Source organism: Canis lupus, chromosome 5 (assembly GCF_011100685.1).
Source record: "Canis lupus familiaris isolate Mischka breed German Shepherd chromosome 5, alternate assembly UU_Cfam_GSD_1.0, whole genome shotgun sequence".
NCBI classification, from domain to species: domain Eukaryota; kingdom Metazoa; phylum Chordata; class Mammalia; order Carnivora; family Canidae; genus Canis; species Canis lupus.
Genome location: NC_049226.1, coordinates 2,186,360 through 2,206,145, shown reverse-complemented (window position 1 = coordinate 2,206,145; position 19,786 = coordinate 2,186,360). Strand labels below are relative to the sequence as shown.

At 50.1% G+C, this 19,786-nt stretch overlaps 1 protein-coding gene and 1 long non-coding RNA gene across 7 annotated transcripts in view; one reads left to right on the top strand and one right to left on the bottom strand.

Moving 5' to 3' along the window:
* Positions 1-19,786, bottom strand: part of OPCML (opioid binding protein/cell adhesion molecule like) — a 1,015,083-nt gene that overhangs the window by 479,766 nt on the left and 515,531 nt on the right. For 3 of the 5 annotated variants that reach the window (XM_038535607.1, XM_038535608.1, XM_038535611.1), the window contains exon 1: positions 168-393. In XM_038535607.1, the coding sequence (XP_038391535.1) occupies positions 168-334 (167 nt within the window). In that variant the 5' untranslated portion in view covers positions 335-393. Of the gene's footprint in view, positions 1-167; positions 394-19,786 lie in introns of those variants that run through there. The other 2 variants (XM_038535609.1, XM_038535610.1) reach the window with 2 other exon arrangements.
* Positions 134-10,979, top strand: LOC106558778. 2 transcript variants are annotated; one of them, XR_005359027.1, is made up of 3 exons: positions 134-316; positions 8,180-8,343; positions 9,635-10,392. It is a non-coding gene; the product is annotated as an uncharacterized LOC106558778 (long non-coding RNA). The 2 variants fall into 2 exon arrangements; XR_005359026.1 differs by lacking the exon at positions 9,635-10,392 and adding an exon at positions 10,885-10,979 and having other exon boundaries at positions 140-316.

Genomic DNA, 19,786 nt, shown 5'->3' with positions numbered 1-19,786 from the left:
GCCCGGGGGATGCGCGAGCCCCAAGCATGGGCCTGGGTGTCCCGCATCGGAGCCCGGGCCTCCCCGGCCACAGCCAGGGACGAGCCCTGGAGGGGGCAGCTGTGCGGCCTGCAGCCCTGCGGCCCCAGGTCAGCCCCAGGCCACCCCCCCGAAGTGCAGCTCCCTACCTGAGGGTGGCGCTCTCCCCCTGCCGGACCGTCACGTTGTCCATGGCTTTGGGGAAGGTGGCATCTCCGCTGCGCACGGGCACTCCTGTGGGCACAAGGAACAGCAGCCTGAGAGACACGACCACGAGGCACTTCCAGGGCAGGAGCAGGTGCCCACAGACCCCCATCCTCGACGGCCGCGGCTTCCCGGGGCTCCGGCGGCGGCGGCGGCGCGGTCCTCGCCCCCCACCCGGGCGGGCGCGCGGCGGGAGGCGCGGGGCGCGGGGGGAGCCCCAGGCCGACCCGGGCGGCGCGGAGGCGAGTCCGGGCTGTGCGCAGCCTCCGGGTGCTCCCGAGATCCTGCCCCAGCTCTGCAGCCCGGAGCCAGGTGCCCCTTCTGCCTCCGAAAGGAGCTTTCCCGGCGCTCCCCTGGGGCGCGGGCGGGGGCGGGCGCGGGGGCGCGGGGAGGGGGGTCAGCGGCCGCCGCCCCTCCTCTGCCTCTGCCTCAGCCTCTGCCTCTGCCTCTGCCTCTGCCTCTGCCTCTGCCTCCGAGGCGCGGCTGGGAGACGCGGCGGGGCGCGTCCTGCGGAGGTCTCGGCACCAAAAGTTTGCAGCCCGGAGGGAGGCGCGAGGCAGGTGTCTGGGCGGCGGAGGTGCCCGCCGGCTGCCGCTCCGCCGACGGGAGGGGGCGTTCCGGAGCCCGCGCGCGCACGGACGGGTCGGGGCCGGCCCGGGGCTCGAACCCGCCGCCCCGAGGCGCCCGAAGTTCCGGCGCCCGGCGGCGCCCTGCGTCCTCACCGCAGCGCGGGCGGCCACTGCCGGCCTCCCCGCCCCGCGCCAGCCCGCCCAGCGCCGCCCGGCCCAGGCTGCGGCCGCTCGGGGAGCGGAGCGCGGCCCCCCCGCCTCCGGGGACGCGGGCGGGACGCGGGGACGCGCGGAGGGCTCGGCGGCCGCCCCCGGGCTGCGCTCCCCCTCCCGGAGCCGCCCCGACGCGCGGGCCCGGCCCGGGTTGTCATGGCAGCGGCGGGGCGGTCAGCGCCGCTCTCCCCTCTCCCCTCTCCCTCTCCCCTCTCCCCTCTCCCCTCTCCCCTCTCCCCGGGCCGCGGCGGGCGGGCGGGGCTCCCGGGGCGCTCCTGGGGCGCGGGGCGCGCCTTAACCCCTGCGGCGCCGCGGCCAGGCGGGCTGCTCCGCAGAGCGGGGGGCGGGGGGAGGGAGCCCGCGCCACCCCCACCCCACCCCCACCCCGGCAGCCGGGAGGATGCCCCGCCCCTCCGGGGGGGGCAGATGGCAAAGGGGCGCCCGCATCTGTCCCCCTGCACCTGTCCACCTGCACCTGTCCCCCTGCACTTGACCTCCGCACCTGACCTCCCACACCCGTCTTCCTGCACCCGTCCTCCTGCACCTCACTTCCGCACCTGTCCTCCACACCTCACCTCCTGCACCCGACCTCCTGCACCTGTCCTCCGCACCTGTCCTCCGCACCTGTTCTCCTGCACCCGACTTCCTGCACCCGACCTCCTGCACCTGTCCTCTGCACCCGTCCTCCGCATCCGTCCTCCACACCTGACCTCCGCACCTGTCCTCCTGCACCTGTCCCCCGCACCGGACCTCCTGCACCTGTCCTCCTGCACCTGACCTCCACACCTGTCCTCCACACCTGTCCTCCCGCACTTGTCCTCCCCGTGCCCCGCGCAGGTCGCCAGGCCCCGCCTGTAGAGCTGAGCTTCCCGCCCCTGGAGGCACCTGAGCCGCGTGCACGCGCGTCCCTTTGGCACCTGCCCAACGACGGCCCCGTGGCCAGGCTCCCCACGGGGCTCTGGAGGAAAGAAGCAGAGCGCTCTCTGCCCCGGGTGCCCCAGCTCGGAGCTGCTCGGCGGTGGACACTTTGTGTCTCCCCCCAACACTGGCAAATATGAGTTTCCTCCTACCACGTCCTCAAGTATCCTTTTTGTAAAAAAAAAAAAAAAAAAAAAAAAAAAAAAAAAAAAAAAAAAAGGCAAGAGGTTGGACAAACACTTGGAGAACCTAAAAAGTGTTAGGGTTGATTTTCCCAGACTCCACCTATGGCTTCATGCCCAGAGCACCACGAAGGGGCACCACCGAGCGTGGGGAGGGGGCCTGGGCCCCGCGGGGTCCCCCCAAGGCCGGCCCATCGGGTTCTCCCAGTTCTCAACACAGAGCCCGGTCTCTCCTTGGGCCCGTCCTATGGCTTCTCTCCTGTCCCTTCTGCCACAAGCCACCCCACACCTGGCCAAAGCACGGCTTATCCCCCTACATCATGACTTAATGGTCACTCTGCAATTTCCTTCACTGTATTCTTTCTCAGTTCCTCTTGTTAAATTAGGCTGGGCTCTGAACAATGAAATTTAATTCAAAAATAAGCTTTAACTTCTTATTCGTTACTTCAGCCGCTTTAAGGCTACAAAGGCACCCTCCCCGCTCTCTCCCTCATGGGAGACTGAGCGCTCGTACACACGGCTCCGTCTTCTCCCGTAAAATGGGGAGTCCACGTGCGTGGTTAGGTCTAAAGTTTTTAATGAGAGCATCACACCTCAGGAAGAAAGAATACTTGTCACCAGTCATGCCATGTGTGCTTTATCTCTTTTAATATAGGAAAAAACACACATCACCCCTTTCCAGAAGAGAGAGAGATTAACAAAGACAGGCCCTGGGCAGCACGCACATCCTGAGCTCGTGGGCTATGAGAGCGGGAGGAGAGAAATGCCTAGAAGAGAGGCTCAGGCCTCAGAGAGCAGCCCAACTACTTATTTTGGAACCACCTGCCAGTTTTAATGACACACATCTTTCCTTAAGATGTGAGCGGACCTGGGTTTTCTGTATACACGTTGTGCCTGATCCTCTAAACTCTGAGATGCTCTTATCCATCATCACCAGCCAGGAAAGGCTTTTTTTTTTTTTTTTTTTTTCCCAGTGTTTTAACCTGAGTGAAGCTGAGAATGTGAGGCTGTGCTTGTCATTTCCTTCAGTTACAGGGGTTTGTGTCTTGAGCCCTGGGCGATGGTGGCATGGGGTTGGGTCAGCCTGCCCCATGAGTTACACAGCCCCTGCCCCTTGGTTGCCGTGGGCTCATGTGACATTCCCTCCTCGTGCACCTGTCGGTCCACTCCTAGTGCTCCTCAGGAGATGCACGTGGAGCAGCTGCAAAGTGCTAACTCAGTCTATAAAGGATTGCTTGAAATGGGAAAAGTTATTGGGGTAGAAGTCCAACTGGGAGAAGAACAGAAGGGACAAGAAAATAAGAGTAGCAGAGGTGGGTTGAAGCAACGCATTCTATATTCTTGATAATAAGTAATAAATCTTTCTTTTGAGGAAGGGATAAGTATCTATTTTGGGGGGGGGGGGCTGATGCCCCTCAGGTATAAGTATCTGGAGTCCAGAGAACAGAGCCTGTTGTGTCTATTTTCTTCTAGTAAGCTGGCTTCCTAGTTCAATATTTGTGAGCGACTAAATGACTGAACTCAAGGACTGGCAAGTCAGAGAAATAGCTGCAGAAGTCTAACTTTTACGTTAATCTTTGCCAGCCTATGGTTTTGTGGGGGAGACGTCATTCATGTGTAAGGCTAGGGACCAGTATCCCATTTATAGACTAGAAATCCAAACCAGTTTGGAATGGCAAAGAGAACCGGGGGCGAGGTTCACAATGAGCCAGGACTGAAATGGTTTATACTGGGGATTTTCTAAGGAATGTTTGGTTGAGAACCATGATGGGGAGACTCCCAGTTTAACCCCTTTGGGGCATATATCCACACATATAAAGACAAATTATCTGAGGACAAAGTAAGAGAGCTAAGAACATTGGTTCCAAAGTTGGATTGTCTCTTCGGGTCCTGACTCTTCAACCCTTCAGCTGGGTGACTGGTACCTAACAATACCTATCTCAGGGGGGCTTGGGGGTGTCTTGAAATGTCCCCAAGATTTTGTTTTGAGGTCTGGTATGTGGACAGACACAGAGACAGCTTCCGTGAAAGAAGAGTTGGTTACTTCCTCCCAAGAGGAAGTGCCCTGCAGGGCCACAGGGGGAAGCGGGGGGGGGGGGGGGGGGGGGGGGGGGGGGGGGGGGGGCGGGGTAGGGGGTCAAGAAGCAGAAGAAGCAAGCAAGGTGAGGCAGGGTAGGCAAACTTGAGCAAGCTTAGGATCAGATTGTTTGAGTGATTTTGGCAGGTCCTGGGCTGCGTGGTGGTCTCTAGTGCTCCTGGGGTGAGTTGGGGCAGAGGAAATAGCTCGTGTGTGACCCTTGGATAAAGGAGGCGGTTGGGGATGTGGGCTCTTGATTGGTTTGCCTGCGAAACGCATGCTAAAGACAAGTTGCTTGCCAACTCTAGGAATTAGCTAACCTTGGGGGAAGGGGCAAACCCTCCAGAATTAGAAGCCTCTGAGATGTCAAAACATCATAAAATACAGAAAAATTTTAAGACATGATTAATACAGGGTGGCAATTAATGAGGCGATGTGTTACACACATCGCCAAAGAACTCTGCACACTGGAAGCATTTCATAATCATAGATGATGATTATATAACAGAAGTCCCTGTGATAACAACTTGTGACGTGTAAAAAGATATGAGTGAAAGACTGTAAATGCCCCATGTCCAAACTCGAGCTTTGATTCAGATCTACAGATATCTTGATATTCGGTGTGATTTATAATAGAAAAGGCATAGGTGGATTCAATGCAGTGTAATAACTTCAGAAAACTTAGAGCAGGGAGGTGACATGAACTGACTGAGACTTACAAAATGTGGTCGTCACGTAAAGGGTGGTTTGGTATGGCGGGAAACGGAGATTTTCAAGAGTGGAACAGGAAAGAAATGGTGACGGTAGCAATGATGATGGCAAAAAATAGAAACGTAAGGGGCGTGTCTTGGATGTACAGCGTTTAGGACTCTCTGGAAGTTTGGGTGTTGGAATCAAGGAAGATAAAGGGGCTGAGGATGACTCCTGAGTTTGGCTGGTAACTGGGTGGTACCATTACCTGTGACGGTCATGTCTCCGGGAGGACTAGATTTTGAGAAGCAGAAGTTGGAAGAGTGAAGACAAAGCTCCATGAGACAGCTAGCCAGGTGGAGATGTTAGGGTGGCAGTAGGAGAAAGGAGTCTGAGGCTTGCCGTATGGGCTGAGGGCAACACTAGCATCTCATTGAAAACCTTGAAAACCTGCTTCCAAGCTTACTGTTAAGGAAAAAAAAAAAAAAGATGGTGAAAGTCTTTTGGGGTGGGGGGCCCATTGTCCCTGGGATCCTCATCCCCGATCTAGCCCCCCTCTGCCTTGTATAGTCGAAGTAATTCCCCTTATCTTTGACTTTGGAACCTACAGCGACTCCACCGATGTCCATTTGTCTCTGAGTGTATTTCCTCCGCTCAGCTCCATCTCAGCTTCTGAGAGTAGATTGTAGGATTGATTTAGAATGAGGCCATGAAGTTATCACTAGATTTTGGAAAAACTGCTGCTCACTTACCCTTAATAATAGTCAAATGATCCAGGTTTTTTTTTTTTTTTTTTAAGTTATGGGTCTACCTAGATCACTTACCAGCTGTGATCTAGGTCAAGTGAAAGCCCCTGTTGTACAGTGTAGGGGCACTAGGACAGGGACACTGGAATCCCATCCCAATACCTCTGCGTGACTTTTCACAATCTCCTTAACTTTTTCGTCCTCCGTTCCCCCATCGGTAAACAGAGGCACAGATAATAACGAGTACACACAGTATTGGTGAGTGTTAAATGAAATACTGCATGTAAAGCAGTCGGCATCCTGCCTGGCACTCAGTAAGCACTCAAGGAATGTCAGTTCCTATTACCTATTGGAAGCCCCTAATTCCCCCAGTGCCACAGGTTTCTTCCCCGAAGTGGTGCTCTGGACAGATAAGCTGTATGGCACCAGGCAGGCAAATTCCCGAGGTGCCTGAAGGTTTTGTACGTGTGTAATATGGGGAAACAGGACGGGTTATCTCTTTGATTTTAAAGAAGAGCCAATTTTAGAGTTAGAAGTCACCTAAAGATCACCTAAGAAGGGATCAAAAGTGGTTATTAATGAGGTTCCGTTTTACCTAGGTGAGGATGGCCATTGGGGAATTGTGGATTCAACAGAAATATCTGAATTTACCTAATGAAATCTGTAACCAGTTGTAAAAGCAATTTCAAACTGTGTGTTATTCATAAATAAAGAAAACTTACAGCTTGTGTTTATCTGGGAAAAGATTGTACCCAGCTGCTCTGTGTGTGCACTAGGAACAAACATAAAGTAAGAAGCCTGTGCATGATGCGGATTTACATTACAGAGCCTGCCTCCATCAGAAAGGACCCAGTGGGGTGCAACGACTGAGGAGGCCTTGTAGCTCGGGGCCCTCAGACGAGGCGGTGTAGTACGCTAGGGATGTTTGCTGGTGATGAGAGAGGTCCTAGAAGGTCCCAGAAACGGGGCCGTCAGTTTCTAGGATCCAGGAAGTTCCAAGGAATGGCAACAGATGCCAGAATGTAGTCGTATGCACGAGACACAGTGGCGTCCTCGGTAAAACCTAGGGCCCTTCTCCCGTGAGCGCTGCCTGTGCGATCAGTGCCAGGGCATGAGGGCCTTCGCTGCCCCTCGTCCCTTTGCACTCTTGCAAATGAGGCACATTATGTCAGATGGTTTTCCTCGTAGGGCCGCTAAGCTGAGGCCAGGATGCAGGACCGTTGAATCCTACCCTAGTCTCCTCTCATCATAGAGCACTTCGCACCCTTTCCCACACGGCCCCCTCTGCGTGAGCTAGTGAGAGGAACCGACAGAGGGCATGAGTTAAGATGCATGCTCCATAGCCCTGCTCGGCCACTTCTGAGCTCCGTGACCTTGGGCACATGACTTATCATCCCTGAGTTCGTATCTCCTCATCTGTAAGCAGGGTTAATAAGAGCGTCTTCAAAGGCCTGCTGCGAGAATTAAGACAGATGACACACTTGGAAGCGCCTGTCACAGTGCCTGGCACAGTGGCAGCCGTCAGTGACAGCGAGCGCTCAAGCCCTCTTCTCTTCTCTCTGCCAAGATGACTGAAACTGACCGAAACAAATAAGACAACAAAAATCGCCCAAGGGATGCACAAAAATAATAAAAGCTAAAATAAGCAAAGCCAACAGGAAGCCATAAGGCATACAAGATTCGCATTATAAAAACATAGGTGAGGTGTTCCCCAGGACTTAGGGAGTGATCTGTTGATAGCTATAAAGCCAATTAATTTATCATCTGCCTTCTTTTACTGTCTTTTTAAAATGTGTGTGTGTGTGTGTGTGTGCAGGCATGTGCACACACATATAACTACCTTTCTCCCATTACAGTCGCAAGATCCCAGGACGCCTGGGTGGTTCAGGGGTTGAGCATCTGCCTTTGGTTCAGGTCATGACCCCAAGGTCCAGGGATCCAGTCCCCCATCAGGCTCCCTGTGTGGAGCCTGCTTCTCCCTTTGCCTGTGTCTCTGCCTCTCTCTGTGTCTCTCATGAATAAATAAATAAAATCTTAAAAAAAAAAAAAAAAAAGATTTGCAAAGTCCCCAAGAGCAGGATGTTTGTCTTGCTCATCCCAGATTCCTCTACTATGGACTAGACCTTGGCACAGAGTAAATACCAGCAAATGTCTGCTCATAAGAGAACTGCATCCACTATCCATAGTTTGTAGAAAGTCAGGGAGGCAGACATCAGAGGCTCCAACCCCGTCACCTCAAGGGACTCTCTTTACCCCACACTCAATTCTTCCCTGGTCCCCAAACTATTCTAGTCAAGGGCGGGACATGGTAGGGCATGAAACACATTAAACTACCTCCTTCTAGAAAGGATGGAGACTCCTGTGAAGGGACCAATTTCCACAAGACGTACAATAAAATCAGCCTCATTACTTAATAGTCACACCTCATATAGTTCTAGAAACCAAATAACAAAAAGCATTATATTGAGAACTACAAGCCATAAAACATGTTTTTTAAATGCTCAGTAGGAGTTATGATGGTCTTACTCCTCCCTGGTCTCATTCTTGCCTCCACTGTGATAGGTGGAAAATGGATCATTCCACTCAGAATGGAACCGAGGTGTGAAGAAGACAATGCCTGTCAGGGGTCAGTCTGCCTGGCTCTAAATCCAGATCCACCACCCAGGAGCTTGGGACCTTGAGCAACGGGCCAGACTTCTCCGAGGCCAAGTTTCCTCAATGGTTAGGTGAGTAACATTAATGCTATTTTCTATCTTTGAAGAACTGAACAAGTTTTATGTGAAATACCCAGGGGAGGGCTTGGCACATAGAATGCTCAATAAGCAGGATGCTACTTCACCTGGGCTCCATCCTCTTCCTACCAAAATGAATCCGATCTGTTGGTCTTACAGAGGAACTAGAACTTGTGTTTTGCATTACACCCTGGTTACTCACAATCTTGTCTCATTGGCCAATTTATTACATATTGCTCATTTTGTGGACAAGTTCATTCAATCACCCATTATTGTGCTGTGGTTTGGGGCATCCTCTGACCAGTATCAGCAGAACATCTAGGCACTTTGCTGGGCCTGGGGATACAAACAACAAATACTACCTACCCTTGGGTAGTTTATAGTCTAGTAAGGCAAATATCAGATATTGTAGTATACAATATAAGACTTAAAATACAATATGCAAGGATGCCTCACTGTCTCAGAGTTGGACAACATAGATTTGGGGTGTTGGGAACGACATGAGTCCTAAATTCAGTCCTAAAGGCTCAAGTTTTAGGGTTTAGGCTTCCACTTGGTTTCTGATGTCGGCAGCTGAGCAGATAATATTACCAATCAGAGAAATAGCAAGAAGAGTTGACACTGGGGGGAGTGTGATCAATGTAAATGCAGAATGGAAAGTACTGGTGAAACATCCAAGTAAAAATTTCTGTTGACATTGGAATATTTAGGTTTGGAGCCTCAGAAAGAGACAATGTTTACAGTTATAGATTTTGGAATCATCTCTGTAAAAGTGGGAGCTGAAGCCTTGGGTACTAATGAGGTCTGTCAACAAGAGTAGTTGAGTGAGAAGGAATAAAGCATTAGTGTGGATTCTGGGCAACACAAACATTTAAGGGATGAGTGGAAGGACCCATGAAGGCATCTGCCAAGTAACTAGAAAAATAGAAGGGAAATCAGGCCTCAATAGCATCATAGAAATCAAGGAGGAGGCTGATCGGTAAGAAAGGAATAGTTTACAGTGACAAATACTAGAGACTTCAGGTTGCTGAAGGACCAGTCAGGCTCTTGGTCCTGCACCGTGAAAGATGGTGGGACGCCATAGAAACAGTTCCCCACCGGGGCCTTGGCAGTTGGGTGCTGAGCTCGGGTAGGACGGAGGAATACAAGGAGTGGAGAAAGCAGATGTGGCCAGGCCCTCATGCCCACCTGCAAGCAAATGAGAAAAGAGAAAGGGCGGCTCTAACTGGGCAGAGATGTGGGTCTGGGGGAAGCTAGTGTTGTGTTTCGTTTTATTTCGCTTCAGCATGAGAGACTGGAACACGGATATGTGGTGTCTGAAGACTAAGTTCCCCAGAGCTGCCAGAGGCCTATGCTCATCACAACACTTTGTACGTGGCTCATGATTAATAGATGTGTTAGGGTGAATTGTTTCAGGTTAGAAGTTCCATCTATGGACCCACTCAGGGTCGGATCAACCAGCCATTTAAAAATGAACAGTGAAAAAAATAATAAAAATAAAAATGAACAGTGGCCTTCATCATCATCATCATCATCATCATCATCATCATCATCCTGCTGTGTGTCCATCACCAGAGTACATGCCTCACAATTTAACATAATTATTTTAACACCTCTATCAGGAAGGTATTATTATTAGGTTAAGAAATCGATGCGTAGAGAAGAAAGATTATTCCTAGTCATTTCTAGAAATTCAAGGGTAGAGTCTTTACCAGGCCCCCTCATGGTTCCCTGCTCTATCACTAGTGCCCATACCAGTTCCTGGGAGAGAGCAGGTTTTCAGTAAATACTTATTCAATAAATAATAAAAAGTAGTCATGTATCTCCAACTCTTAGCCTGCAGTCTCACAGATATTATAGCCACCCAAGAATCACATACCAAATATTACATAATCAAATATATTTGTCCTTGTTTAGATTTTGGATATGACTTTATTGGTAGCTATATAGCTTGAGGTAAAGAAAAAGAATTAGAATTATATGCCTTGTGCTCAAAAACTACTGAGGCTGCACCACACTATTATTTATATTGTAAAAAGCTCTTCATGGGAGGGAAATGGTGGCTGTACCACATGGCTAGCAAGCTATGTGGATGGGCTTCAGATATTAATATCCTAATTAATAAAACATAACCATATTAATCAGAAGCATATCTTGTGATTTACATAATCATTGTGATATATGGTCACTTGGCATAAAGAGTAAGCCTCTCATAAAGTATTATGACATCACCGAGTCCAGACTTTATCATTTATTTGTTCGAGTTCTCAGGCTCTTGTGGGGGCACTTGTGTGGTGACATTTTACAATATATTTTTATTGTGGGTTTTGGCCAAAAGAGTCTGAGTTGCATTGGCCTGGACCGTGTCTAAAATTCTGCTGGTCTATAAGCATCCTCACCACCACGACTGCATGAGATCTGGGATTGGTCTCCAAACAGCTTCCTTACATCACCAGGAATGCTCCCCCACCCACCTCTTCACTTGGCGCTAAAATTTTTCTCAGACTGTAATCCCAAAATCTCATTGCCTCCCAGCTGCTCTAGCTCCAGGTCACGTTGCTGCATGGATTTGGTGTCACAAAGCCTGAGATCTGGAAAAGAAAGAGAAAGAAAGAAAGAAAGAAAGAAAGAAAGAAAGAAAGAAAGAAAGAAAGAAAGAAAGAAAGAAAGAAAAGAAAGACAGACGGAAGGAGGGAAATAGAAAGAGAGAGAAAGAGAAATAAATAAATAATAAATAAATAAAGATAGAAAGCAAGCAAGCAATTTGTTGTTCCCTTTCGGGAGAGGAGGAGACCCTAAAGCAGGGTGGTACTCAAACAAGGACCCAGAAGCCACAGAGAAAAAGGAAGAAAATGGAGCAGAGTGAGGTGAAAATAACTCTGTGAGGGGCATACGTGTGCGTGCGGCCTCAGTGTACCCGGGTCAACTTCGGGGAAAACTCAGAGTCTGCATACACTGGGACTACCTGCTGGACAGATTGCAAAGCCCTATGGTGAATGTGAGGAGGCAGAGGGGAAGTTCGGAGCAGATACTTCAAGGCCAACTCCGGGAGTGCAAGGGCAGGAATGAACCCAGCCCCATCCCATCCTGCACCCAGTGATCTCTTTGTCCCTTCAAAATGAAATTGGGTGGCTGCCGGCATTGTGCTCCAGGACAAAACACCATCCAACAGACTTACCGGCAGGTGGCAAAAGTCCAACCATCAATTAAGGAGCAGAAATAGGGAAACGTGTCCGTTTGGGCTCTAAAACAGCCTAAATACACTGTGTGGACCTCACGACTTGTCTGAGAAAGACTGGACTTCTAGGTATAAACCGCCAGGGAGAGGATTTAGAAGCTAGTGCTCCTGCTGCTATCAATGGTAATAGTAGTGAGTAGTGGTGATGGTGATGGTGTTGGTGTTGGTGATGGTGATGGTGTTGGTGATGGTGATGGTGTTGGTGGCAGGTGATGGTGTTGGTGACGGTGTTGGTGATGGTGTTGGTGATGGTGATGGTGATGGTGATGGTGATGGTGGCGGTGATGGTGATGGTGTTGGTGACGGTGTTGGTGACGGTGTTGGTGACGGTGTGGGTGATGGTGTTGGTGATGGTGTTGGTGACGGTGTGGGTGATGGTGTTGGTGATGGTGATGGTGTTGGTGTTAGTGATGGTGTTAGTGATTGTGATGGTGATATGCACCAAATATACACAGCCTCCCGCCTTCTAAGATGAATGGCGCCTCACGGCCTCCAGCCCGCACCTGCCGGCAGGAAAGCTGCTCTGGAGGAGCAGGCCTGAGCTGGAGGCCAGTGCTCTCAGCCTCACCAGAGCCCCCTTACCAGGAACCGGGGAAAACCGCACATGCAAAAAGCACAAGTGTGGCGGATGTGGGAGGCTGGAGAGAGGCCGGGAGCAGGGGCTGTGGTGGAGGCTGGCAGAGGCTAAGGGGGGCAGAAGGAGGCTGAGGGAGGAACCCGAGACAGAAGGCAGGGACCGGCGCACGGCCTCAGCTGCAGTGAATAAAGCTGGGTCTTCTGCTCCATTTCCCCCATCTCCCCCCTCATCATCTGTCTCTCTTCCCCTTTCTCTCTTCCTCTGTCTCTGCTCCCTTGCAAATCTTCATCTGCTCATTTCCATCCAACACGCTTAGGAATTGATCCCAACACTTTTCTCTCTCTGCCAAGATACCCTGCTGCCCCCTTCTTGCACTGAGTGAGCTTCCCTCCGCGCCTGGTTCCCCGACAGCCCCCGATGTGCTCTTCGGCTCTGACAGTGTCGCCTGTGCGGCCAGCCCGCCCGTGTCACTGCAGGTCCACAGAGGACAGAGACCAGGCCTGCCGCGTGGCCAGGCTGGGTGGGAGCGAGGTCGGGGGCCCAGGGGTGACAGCAACAGTGCGCAGCTGAGCTCCCAGAGCCCAGAACGTGGTGAAGGCAACTGTCCCCTGCAGGTGGGGCAAGGCCTCGTCAGAAGTGAATCCTCCTCACTCTCATCTTAATTAACACAGACTAATGGCGCTGGGCAGGGGACCTAAAAATAGAAACGTAGAAGCTAGGACACACGTAAGTAGCACGCAGAACTGTATCCCAGTGTCCTTTCAGCTCTGAAATACCAGAGCTGCTCGGCATGTTGAGACACTGAAGCAGAGATTCGGGTTTTCACATCTTCTCTCAATCATTCCGAATAAGTACATTTTAAGGATAAGCGACACAACGAAATGGGAAGTTCTAAAGAGCAGAAGAAATGAACAAATAGTGTATAGAGTGCCGGGCAGGGTAGTTTCTATATACATTTTTGATAAAGAGACTGAGTGACCAGTGGAGGGACGGATGGGTTTACGGTGGAAGAGCTAAGACAATGCTCTCTGTAGACTTGGCAAGGGGATGAAAGCCAGGGCAAAGCCCCCTCGCATGAGATGTAAGTGGCTCCACCCATCGCATGAATATGGCCAAAGAAGGGTAGATGCAAATACACTGAGAGAGCAGGTGTGCAGGGGCTGAGCTGACCGCCCGCCCGCCGTCAGACTTCGGAGAAGTCAGTTCGGCTCTCCTGACTGGTTTCTGCGACTGTAAAATAAGCCATTGAACCAGGGCATTTGCAAACCCCCTTTCAGATGGAGGGTAGGCCAGGAGGCTTGGGACCCAGGGAAGAGTCAAATGTGTAGGGTAGGCCAGCAGGCTTGAGACCTGGGAAGAGTTAATGCTACAGCTCAAATCAGAAGGCCGTCTCCTCGTGGAATTCCCTGTTTCTCAAGGGAGTCGGCTTTTTTCTAGAATTATGTTTGACTATCCGGGTAGCGTGGTCTTACCAAGATGACATATAAAATTATTAACTATCACACAACACAATGTCCCTTTGAAGCATTCAGCCTACAGATACGTGACCATCGTTGGACCACGGCCCTTCCAGAGTAATGTTCGCATTTGCATCTCTCTCTACATTAGCGCATGATGCCTCCCCTAACCGAAATGCCCTCCTTTGCGGATCAAATTCCAAAACTCATCTTTAAAACTCAGTTCCAGGGGCTCCTGGGTGGCTCAGTGGTTGAGCGTCTGCCTTTGGCTCAGAGTGTGATCCTGGGGTCCTGAGATCAAGCCCTGCATTGGGATCCCTGCTCGACTGGGAGTCTGCTTCATCCCCTACCCCTGCCTTGTTTTCTCTCCCTGTCTCTCTCAAGTAAATAAATAAAATCTTAAAAGAAAAAAAAAAAAAGACTCAGCTCCAATGTTATCTTGCCTGGGCACTTTCCCACTTCCCTAAACATGAGTGACCCCTGCGTCCTCAGAATTTTACCCATCTTCACTATACCTTATACTGTATTTACCCAGTTGAGTACAGGACACTCTGTCTTTGCTAGGTTACTGAGAATCACACCTGTCCCTATGCCAAATGCTTCACAAAAAGTGGGTGCTCAGTAAAGGTTTGCTAAGCAAGCGAGTGTGACATTTTTCCGCGGGAGACCCATTTTCATAGTGGCGTTGGCTTTCAACGGGATGCCTACAGCACAGCACAGTAGAGGGCCAAGGAGGCCTCTTGATCAATCATCCCAGGAAGGAAACTGCACGAGAGGAAAGCAAAGCACAGAAACCAGTCCAATTATCGTACCCAGTCCAGCCCGGGCTCTTCCGGCCTGCACACGCTCCCTTGTCGTGGCAAAGACAGCATCTCACAGACAAAGGACAGTGTGCTTGGGAACTCACGTGTCTTTGCAATTAGCAGGCTCCCACATGGTAAACAGGCTAATTTTGCTCGTACACCAGCAGTTTGCCTAATCAGTAATTTCCACTCAGGGCTTGAGGAGAAGATTTGAAGGCTAGACCATAACGTGAAAACATGGAAAACTGTGGTCCAGTGGTAACCCCTGGCTGTGATTCCTACATGTATCATAGAGGGGGCCCCAGATTCGGGACGCGGTCATTTATGTCTTTAGAGATGCTCCTTCCGTGTGCAAATCCATCTTTAAAACCACTATTGTAGGGCAGCCTGGGTGGCTCAGCAGTTTAGTGTGTCTTCAGTCCAGGGCGTGATCCCGGAGACCTGGGATCGAGTCCCACGTTGGGCTTCCTACATGGAACCTGCTTCTCCCTCTGCCTGTGTCTCTGCCTCTCTCTCTGTGTGTGTCTCTCATGAATAAATAAAATCTTTAAAAAAAAAAAAAAACACTATTGTACCGTTCCAACATCAAAGACAGCCCACCTTCCAGGCGAGGAGGCCCTGACAAAGACTGGGGGAAGATCCCTTGGATCTGTTCACACGGAGCCACTTACTTGTGTTCGATTTTTCAATCTTTGCCTTGTACCATGTATACTTTATACAATCTTTGCCTTGTACCATGTATACTTTAAACATGTATACTTGTACCATGTATACTTTAAAACAGGAAGTCTCTACCCATTTAGGTTTTTGCTTCAGCACCTTCAACCTCAAGAGCATCATCTGTCCACCAGGACGCCTTCCCCGGGTGGATGAGAAGTACACACAGAGACTGTTTTATCTGTTACAACAACCACATTGCTTGGCAGAGCTTCTGGGGACCCATACATGCGGCCCTACAACCCCAACACTTGACGCTGCCCCTGGGCCTCAAGACACGGGAATTGGCATGACATTGTCCACCCCACACTTAGGTCCTCAAAGGCAAGACAGGGCAGCTTCAGGTTGGGAAATCGATACTTAGGAAATCGCCGTATCATAGAATTTTGGATTAGGGAGGGGCCTTAGGCATCATCTTTGCTACCCCGAAGTAACGCTATAAGCTCTCGTATGTGATACCCGGCCACTGGTCACCAGGTTTCATCTGGGCATTCCCACAGACACAGAGATCACCGGACCACACGTGGTCTCACAGTATTGACAGAATGTTCTTCCTATATCCATTTGTTCTACTATTCTGACCTAGCAGAAGGGAAAAGCGAGGCGTCAAGGATGCCAAGGTCTGGGTTGTCAGTAATTATCAGTTCTTCTTCCTATCATCGTTACAATATTATTATGATTATTGGTTGCATGGTGGTTGTTGTCGTTTCATCATTATTCGTACTATTTTACATTTGACATTGTCTCCATCCTACCTACATGTTAGAGTTAGAGCCTAGAGATTTCAAGGTCACCTGCTGTCTGGATGCCACCCCATCCCCTGACCCCCTGCCTCTGGCTTTACATACTTGGAATTGAGTTGAGGTCTGTTTGTTTGTTCGTTTTAGATGTTATTTATTTATTCATGAGAGACACAGAGACAGAGCAGAGACACAGGCAGAGGGAGAAGCGGGATCCCCAAGTGGAGCCCGGTGTGGGACTCGATCCCAGGACCCCAGGACCAAGCCCTGGGCTGAAGGCAGACGCTCAACCACTAAGCCACCCAGGTGTCCCTTGAGTTGAGTTTTTTGTGTGTTAGATGTGGGTTCAGCTCAGTGAATGTACCTCACAGCATCAAGCCTGTGCCCCCTCTGCAAGCAGCCATCGTGTGTGGGACGGAGGCCTCCAGAGGCTGGCAGATAAACCCGTCTGTGCTGACCCCAGAGGGCGAGACGTGCACATCGCTATGAGAGGAAAGGTACAGTCCAGGGCGGGGAAGCAGACAGCAGATGAAACTAGGAAGAAGGAAACACTGGAGAAAAGGACAGGCTTCCTTCTGCAGAGACCCTGTCGGGACAGTGCCGAGTCCAAACACGCGTGGAAATGCTACTTGAGAAGAGAGACTCCCCAGCTGGGGGCTGCACTCACCGTCCCCTCAGCAGCGCTGCTTTTCCTAACAGACATGCTGTGGACAGAGGTGGACCACACGTTAGCAGGACAGTAGGGGAAGAGCAGCGACTTTGGAACCCTCCAGATCTGGGTTCAAATCCTGCTTCTACCACCAATGGAGGGCGTGTCTCATAAGCTCTCAAGCCCAGGTCTTCTTATCTGAAAATGGAGGATGGGAGCACCTACCCCACTGGCCGTGAGGTGACTTCATGAGGCAGCACATGGAATGAGCTTTGTCAACAAGGTCATTGTTCTTTCTCAACCTCTGAAATTTCTCACCAGTCCCTCCTGTTTCTCCTTCTCCTTCTTCCTTCCCCAGCACTACTCTCAAAGCCCAGCCCAACGCCCCTTCATCCATGGTCCTTCCGTCCTCACTGAGCTCCTCTGAGTGCCTCCAGCCTGTAGTGTGGAAGGCACACTTCAACACATGCTGTTATGGAACATCACTACCTGCCATGCAGATGCTATGACCCTTTTCGAAGTCCAGGGAAGCCTATTTTGACAATGAGACAGATGAGGCTCGGTGAGTGTGTGTGACTTGCTCAAGGCCACACAGCCAGAAGACGATGGACTCGAACTCAAGTCATTTGACTTCTAATCCTGCTCTCTATATTGCAACATGCCATATTTTGCACTCTGGCTTATCAAGGAGGTTATTCTTATCTGTCTTCTTAGAGTTTTTTTTTTTTTCTTCAGGATATTAATGGTTCCCTGTACTTTTCTGTAGCTCTCATGGCATGAGTGATTCACTGCCAGAAAATAATCTTAGATCACCAGAGTTCAAATCTGGACGCTACCACTTCTCAGCTGTGCAACCCAGGCCAATTTGCTTACCCTCCTAAGTCTTATTTTCCTCACTTGAAAAAAAAAGGGGGAGGGAGTAGTACTCCTACCTTACTGGGTTGCAACTAGGATTAAATTGATTAATATTTCTTAAGCACTTAGTACATTTTAATTCCTAAATTATGGTGGACATCGAGGCGAGCTTGTCATGTTCTTCAAGGAAACACTTACTGGCCCAGCTATTGGTAGTGGTATCAGAAGACAGACTTTGGGGATTTCCTTTTCTACAAGGAAACCCCTCCCCAAGTGCACGCTCTTCCCAGTGGCCCCCCTCGAATGACTGATCGATGCATAGAATAAAGGCTTGGGGAGCCCCTGGGTGGCTCAGCGGTTGAGTGTCTGCCTTCGGCTCAGGTCATGATCCTGGGGTCCTAGGATCAAGTCCCACATTGGGCTCCCTGCAGGGAGCCTGCTTCTCCCTCTGCCTGTGTCTCTGCCTCTCTCTTTGTGTCTCTCATGAATAAATAAATAAAACCTTTTAAAAAGAGAGAGAATAAAGGTCTGGTTATTTCCACCCAACAAGAGACCACCCAGATAAGATAAGACTGTGTCACACAGTGACCTCTGCTCATCCTACTCCCGCCCCACCCACCAAAACTCAGAATTTCTTAATTAACACTCTGTGGACTAAACACCATCTCAGAGAACCCAGCTCGGGACCATTGAAAACCCAACTTGATGGGTTCTTAATGGTCCCAAGCTTGGAACCCAGCTTTATCACCATTGAGATCATTATCAGTTCCCTCCAAGCCTGTCACCCTCAGAGGGTTGTGGTGAGCATTCAGTGAAATACGAAGTCTTGGTGCCCAGGACAGCCCCCACCTCCCTGCTCCTGGTAGACGTTCAGTCTCAAGGCTGGGACAGCCATGGACCCTACCTAGCAGAGAGTTCTATGTATATTAAGTACAATCAGCCAGAGATAGCAGAGTACAGAGGTGAGGTCTGTGAGGAGGGAACCGCATGATCACCACGCTTTCCCAACAGAAGAAGGAGTCGTCATCCTGGGAATCCGTCCTCTTACACCTGCATGCTACAGCAGCCCTCTGCTCTCACTGCACCGGATTAGTTTGTAGATACTCATAAATGTCCTGAAATCATTTCATATGCATGGGTTTTATATCTTTACTACGCACTATTAATTTAATCATGGCCGAGATTTTTATTTTTTTAACTGTTATTATTATACTGTGATACTAAGAACAATATTTAAACCCTTGACCAAAATCTTTTGTCCAAAGAAGCTTAATACTTTATATATATATAATCATTTTCATTTATGGTATATATAGTTCATGTATATATTAGATGAAATTATACATATATATGATGAAAATGAATGATTTGGCCCTATTAGGTCCTCAGTTTGGGTTACAGATGTCACGTGTGCCTACCCCATTCTCCCACTGCCAGTACTCTTTAACTCCATGTGCTCAAAGGAAAAACAATGGTCACCTCTGAAACATTCATTTCCCAGAGTGCATACCCTACCCAAAATTCATTTCACTTTAGCTGACAGCTTTTCAGTTTGTCTCAACCCTCCTTCCTCCCCTTGGTAGAAATGTAGCATCTTGAAGTTCTGCTCACCTTCCTCATGAAGAGAAAAGCAAACAAAACAAAAACAAACCTCTGCCACACCAAGCACAAACCCTGAGCTGACCCTGAACTCTGCTTGAAGAAAATGAGTCCCAAACCCACTGCTGAAGGCTAAGCAGGCCTGACTGAAGCCCAATCAGTTCCAACCACATAAACTCGGTCAATATACGACGGGCCCTGGTCAAAAACTGTGGGAATTGGCGGAAAGGCAGGAGTCCGGAGACAAGTTTCCAAGACAAATCAATGTATAGTCAACAAGGGTGAGAAAAAGAGAGAGGTCAGTAAGAGGTCACCCAGTCTTTCAATATTAAGGCTAACGATGCCGCTGTCAAACAAGAGTGTAGGTGTCCTAACGGTGTGAGATGATTGAAAGAGTTTAGTCGATTGTCCATGGCACGTGGAATGGAACTGTCTTCGACAGGAGCGAAGTGAAGATGATGAAGAGGTGGTCTGGGGAGATCCAGGAATACAACTAGCTGTTAATGAATGACACAATTGGCTAGTAAATGCAGGGACACAGAAGGCAGAAACAGAACCTGGAAGAACAGCGGCATCCGTGAAGAGAGGTCAAGGAAATGAACCTATGAGGGAGACAGAGAACATAGCTGCAGAAGTTGAGCCTAAGAACTAAGGGAACATCAGAGAAACTAGAAGGAAGAAAAAGGCAAAAATGCACGGGCAGTTCTGTCCTGTGATGCGGACTCCAGGGTAAAGGACACGCATTTGCCTCTATCGTCAGCGATCAGCAGGCCAGATTTCTGACCTTGGAAGGAGGAGGTAA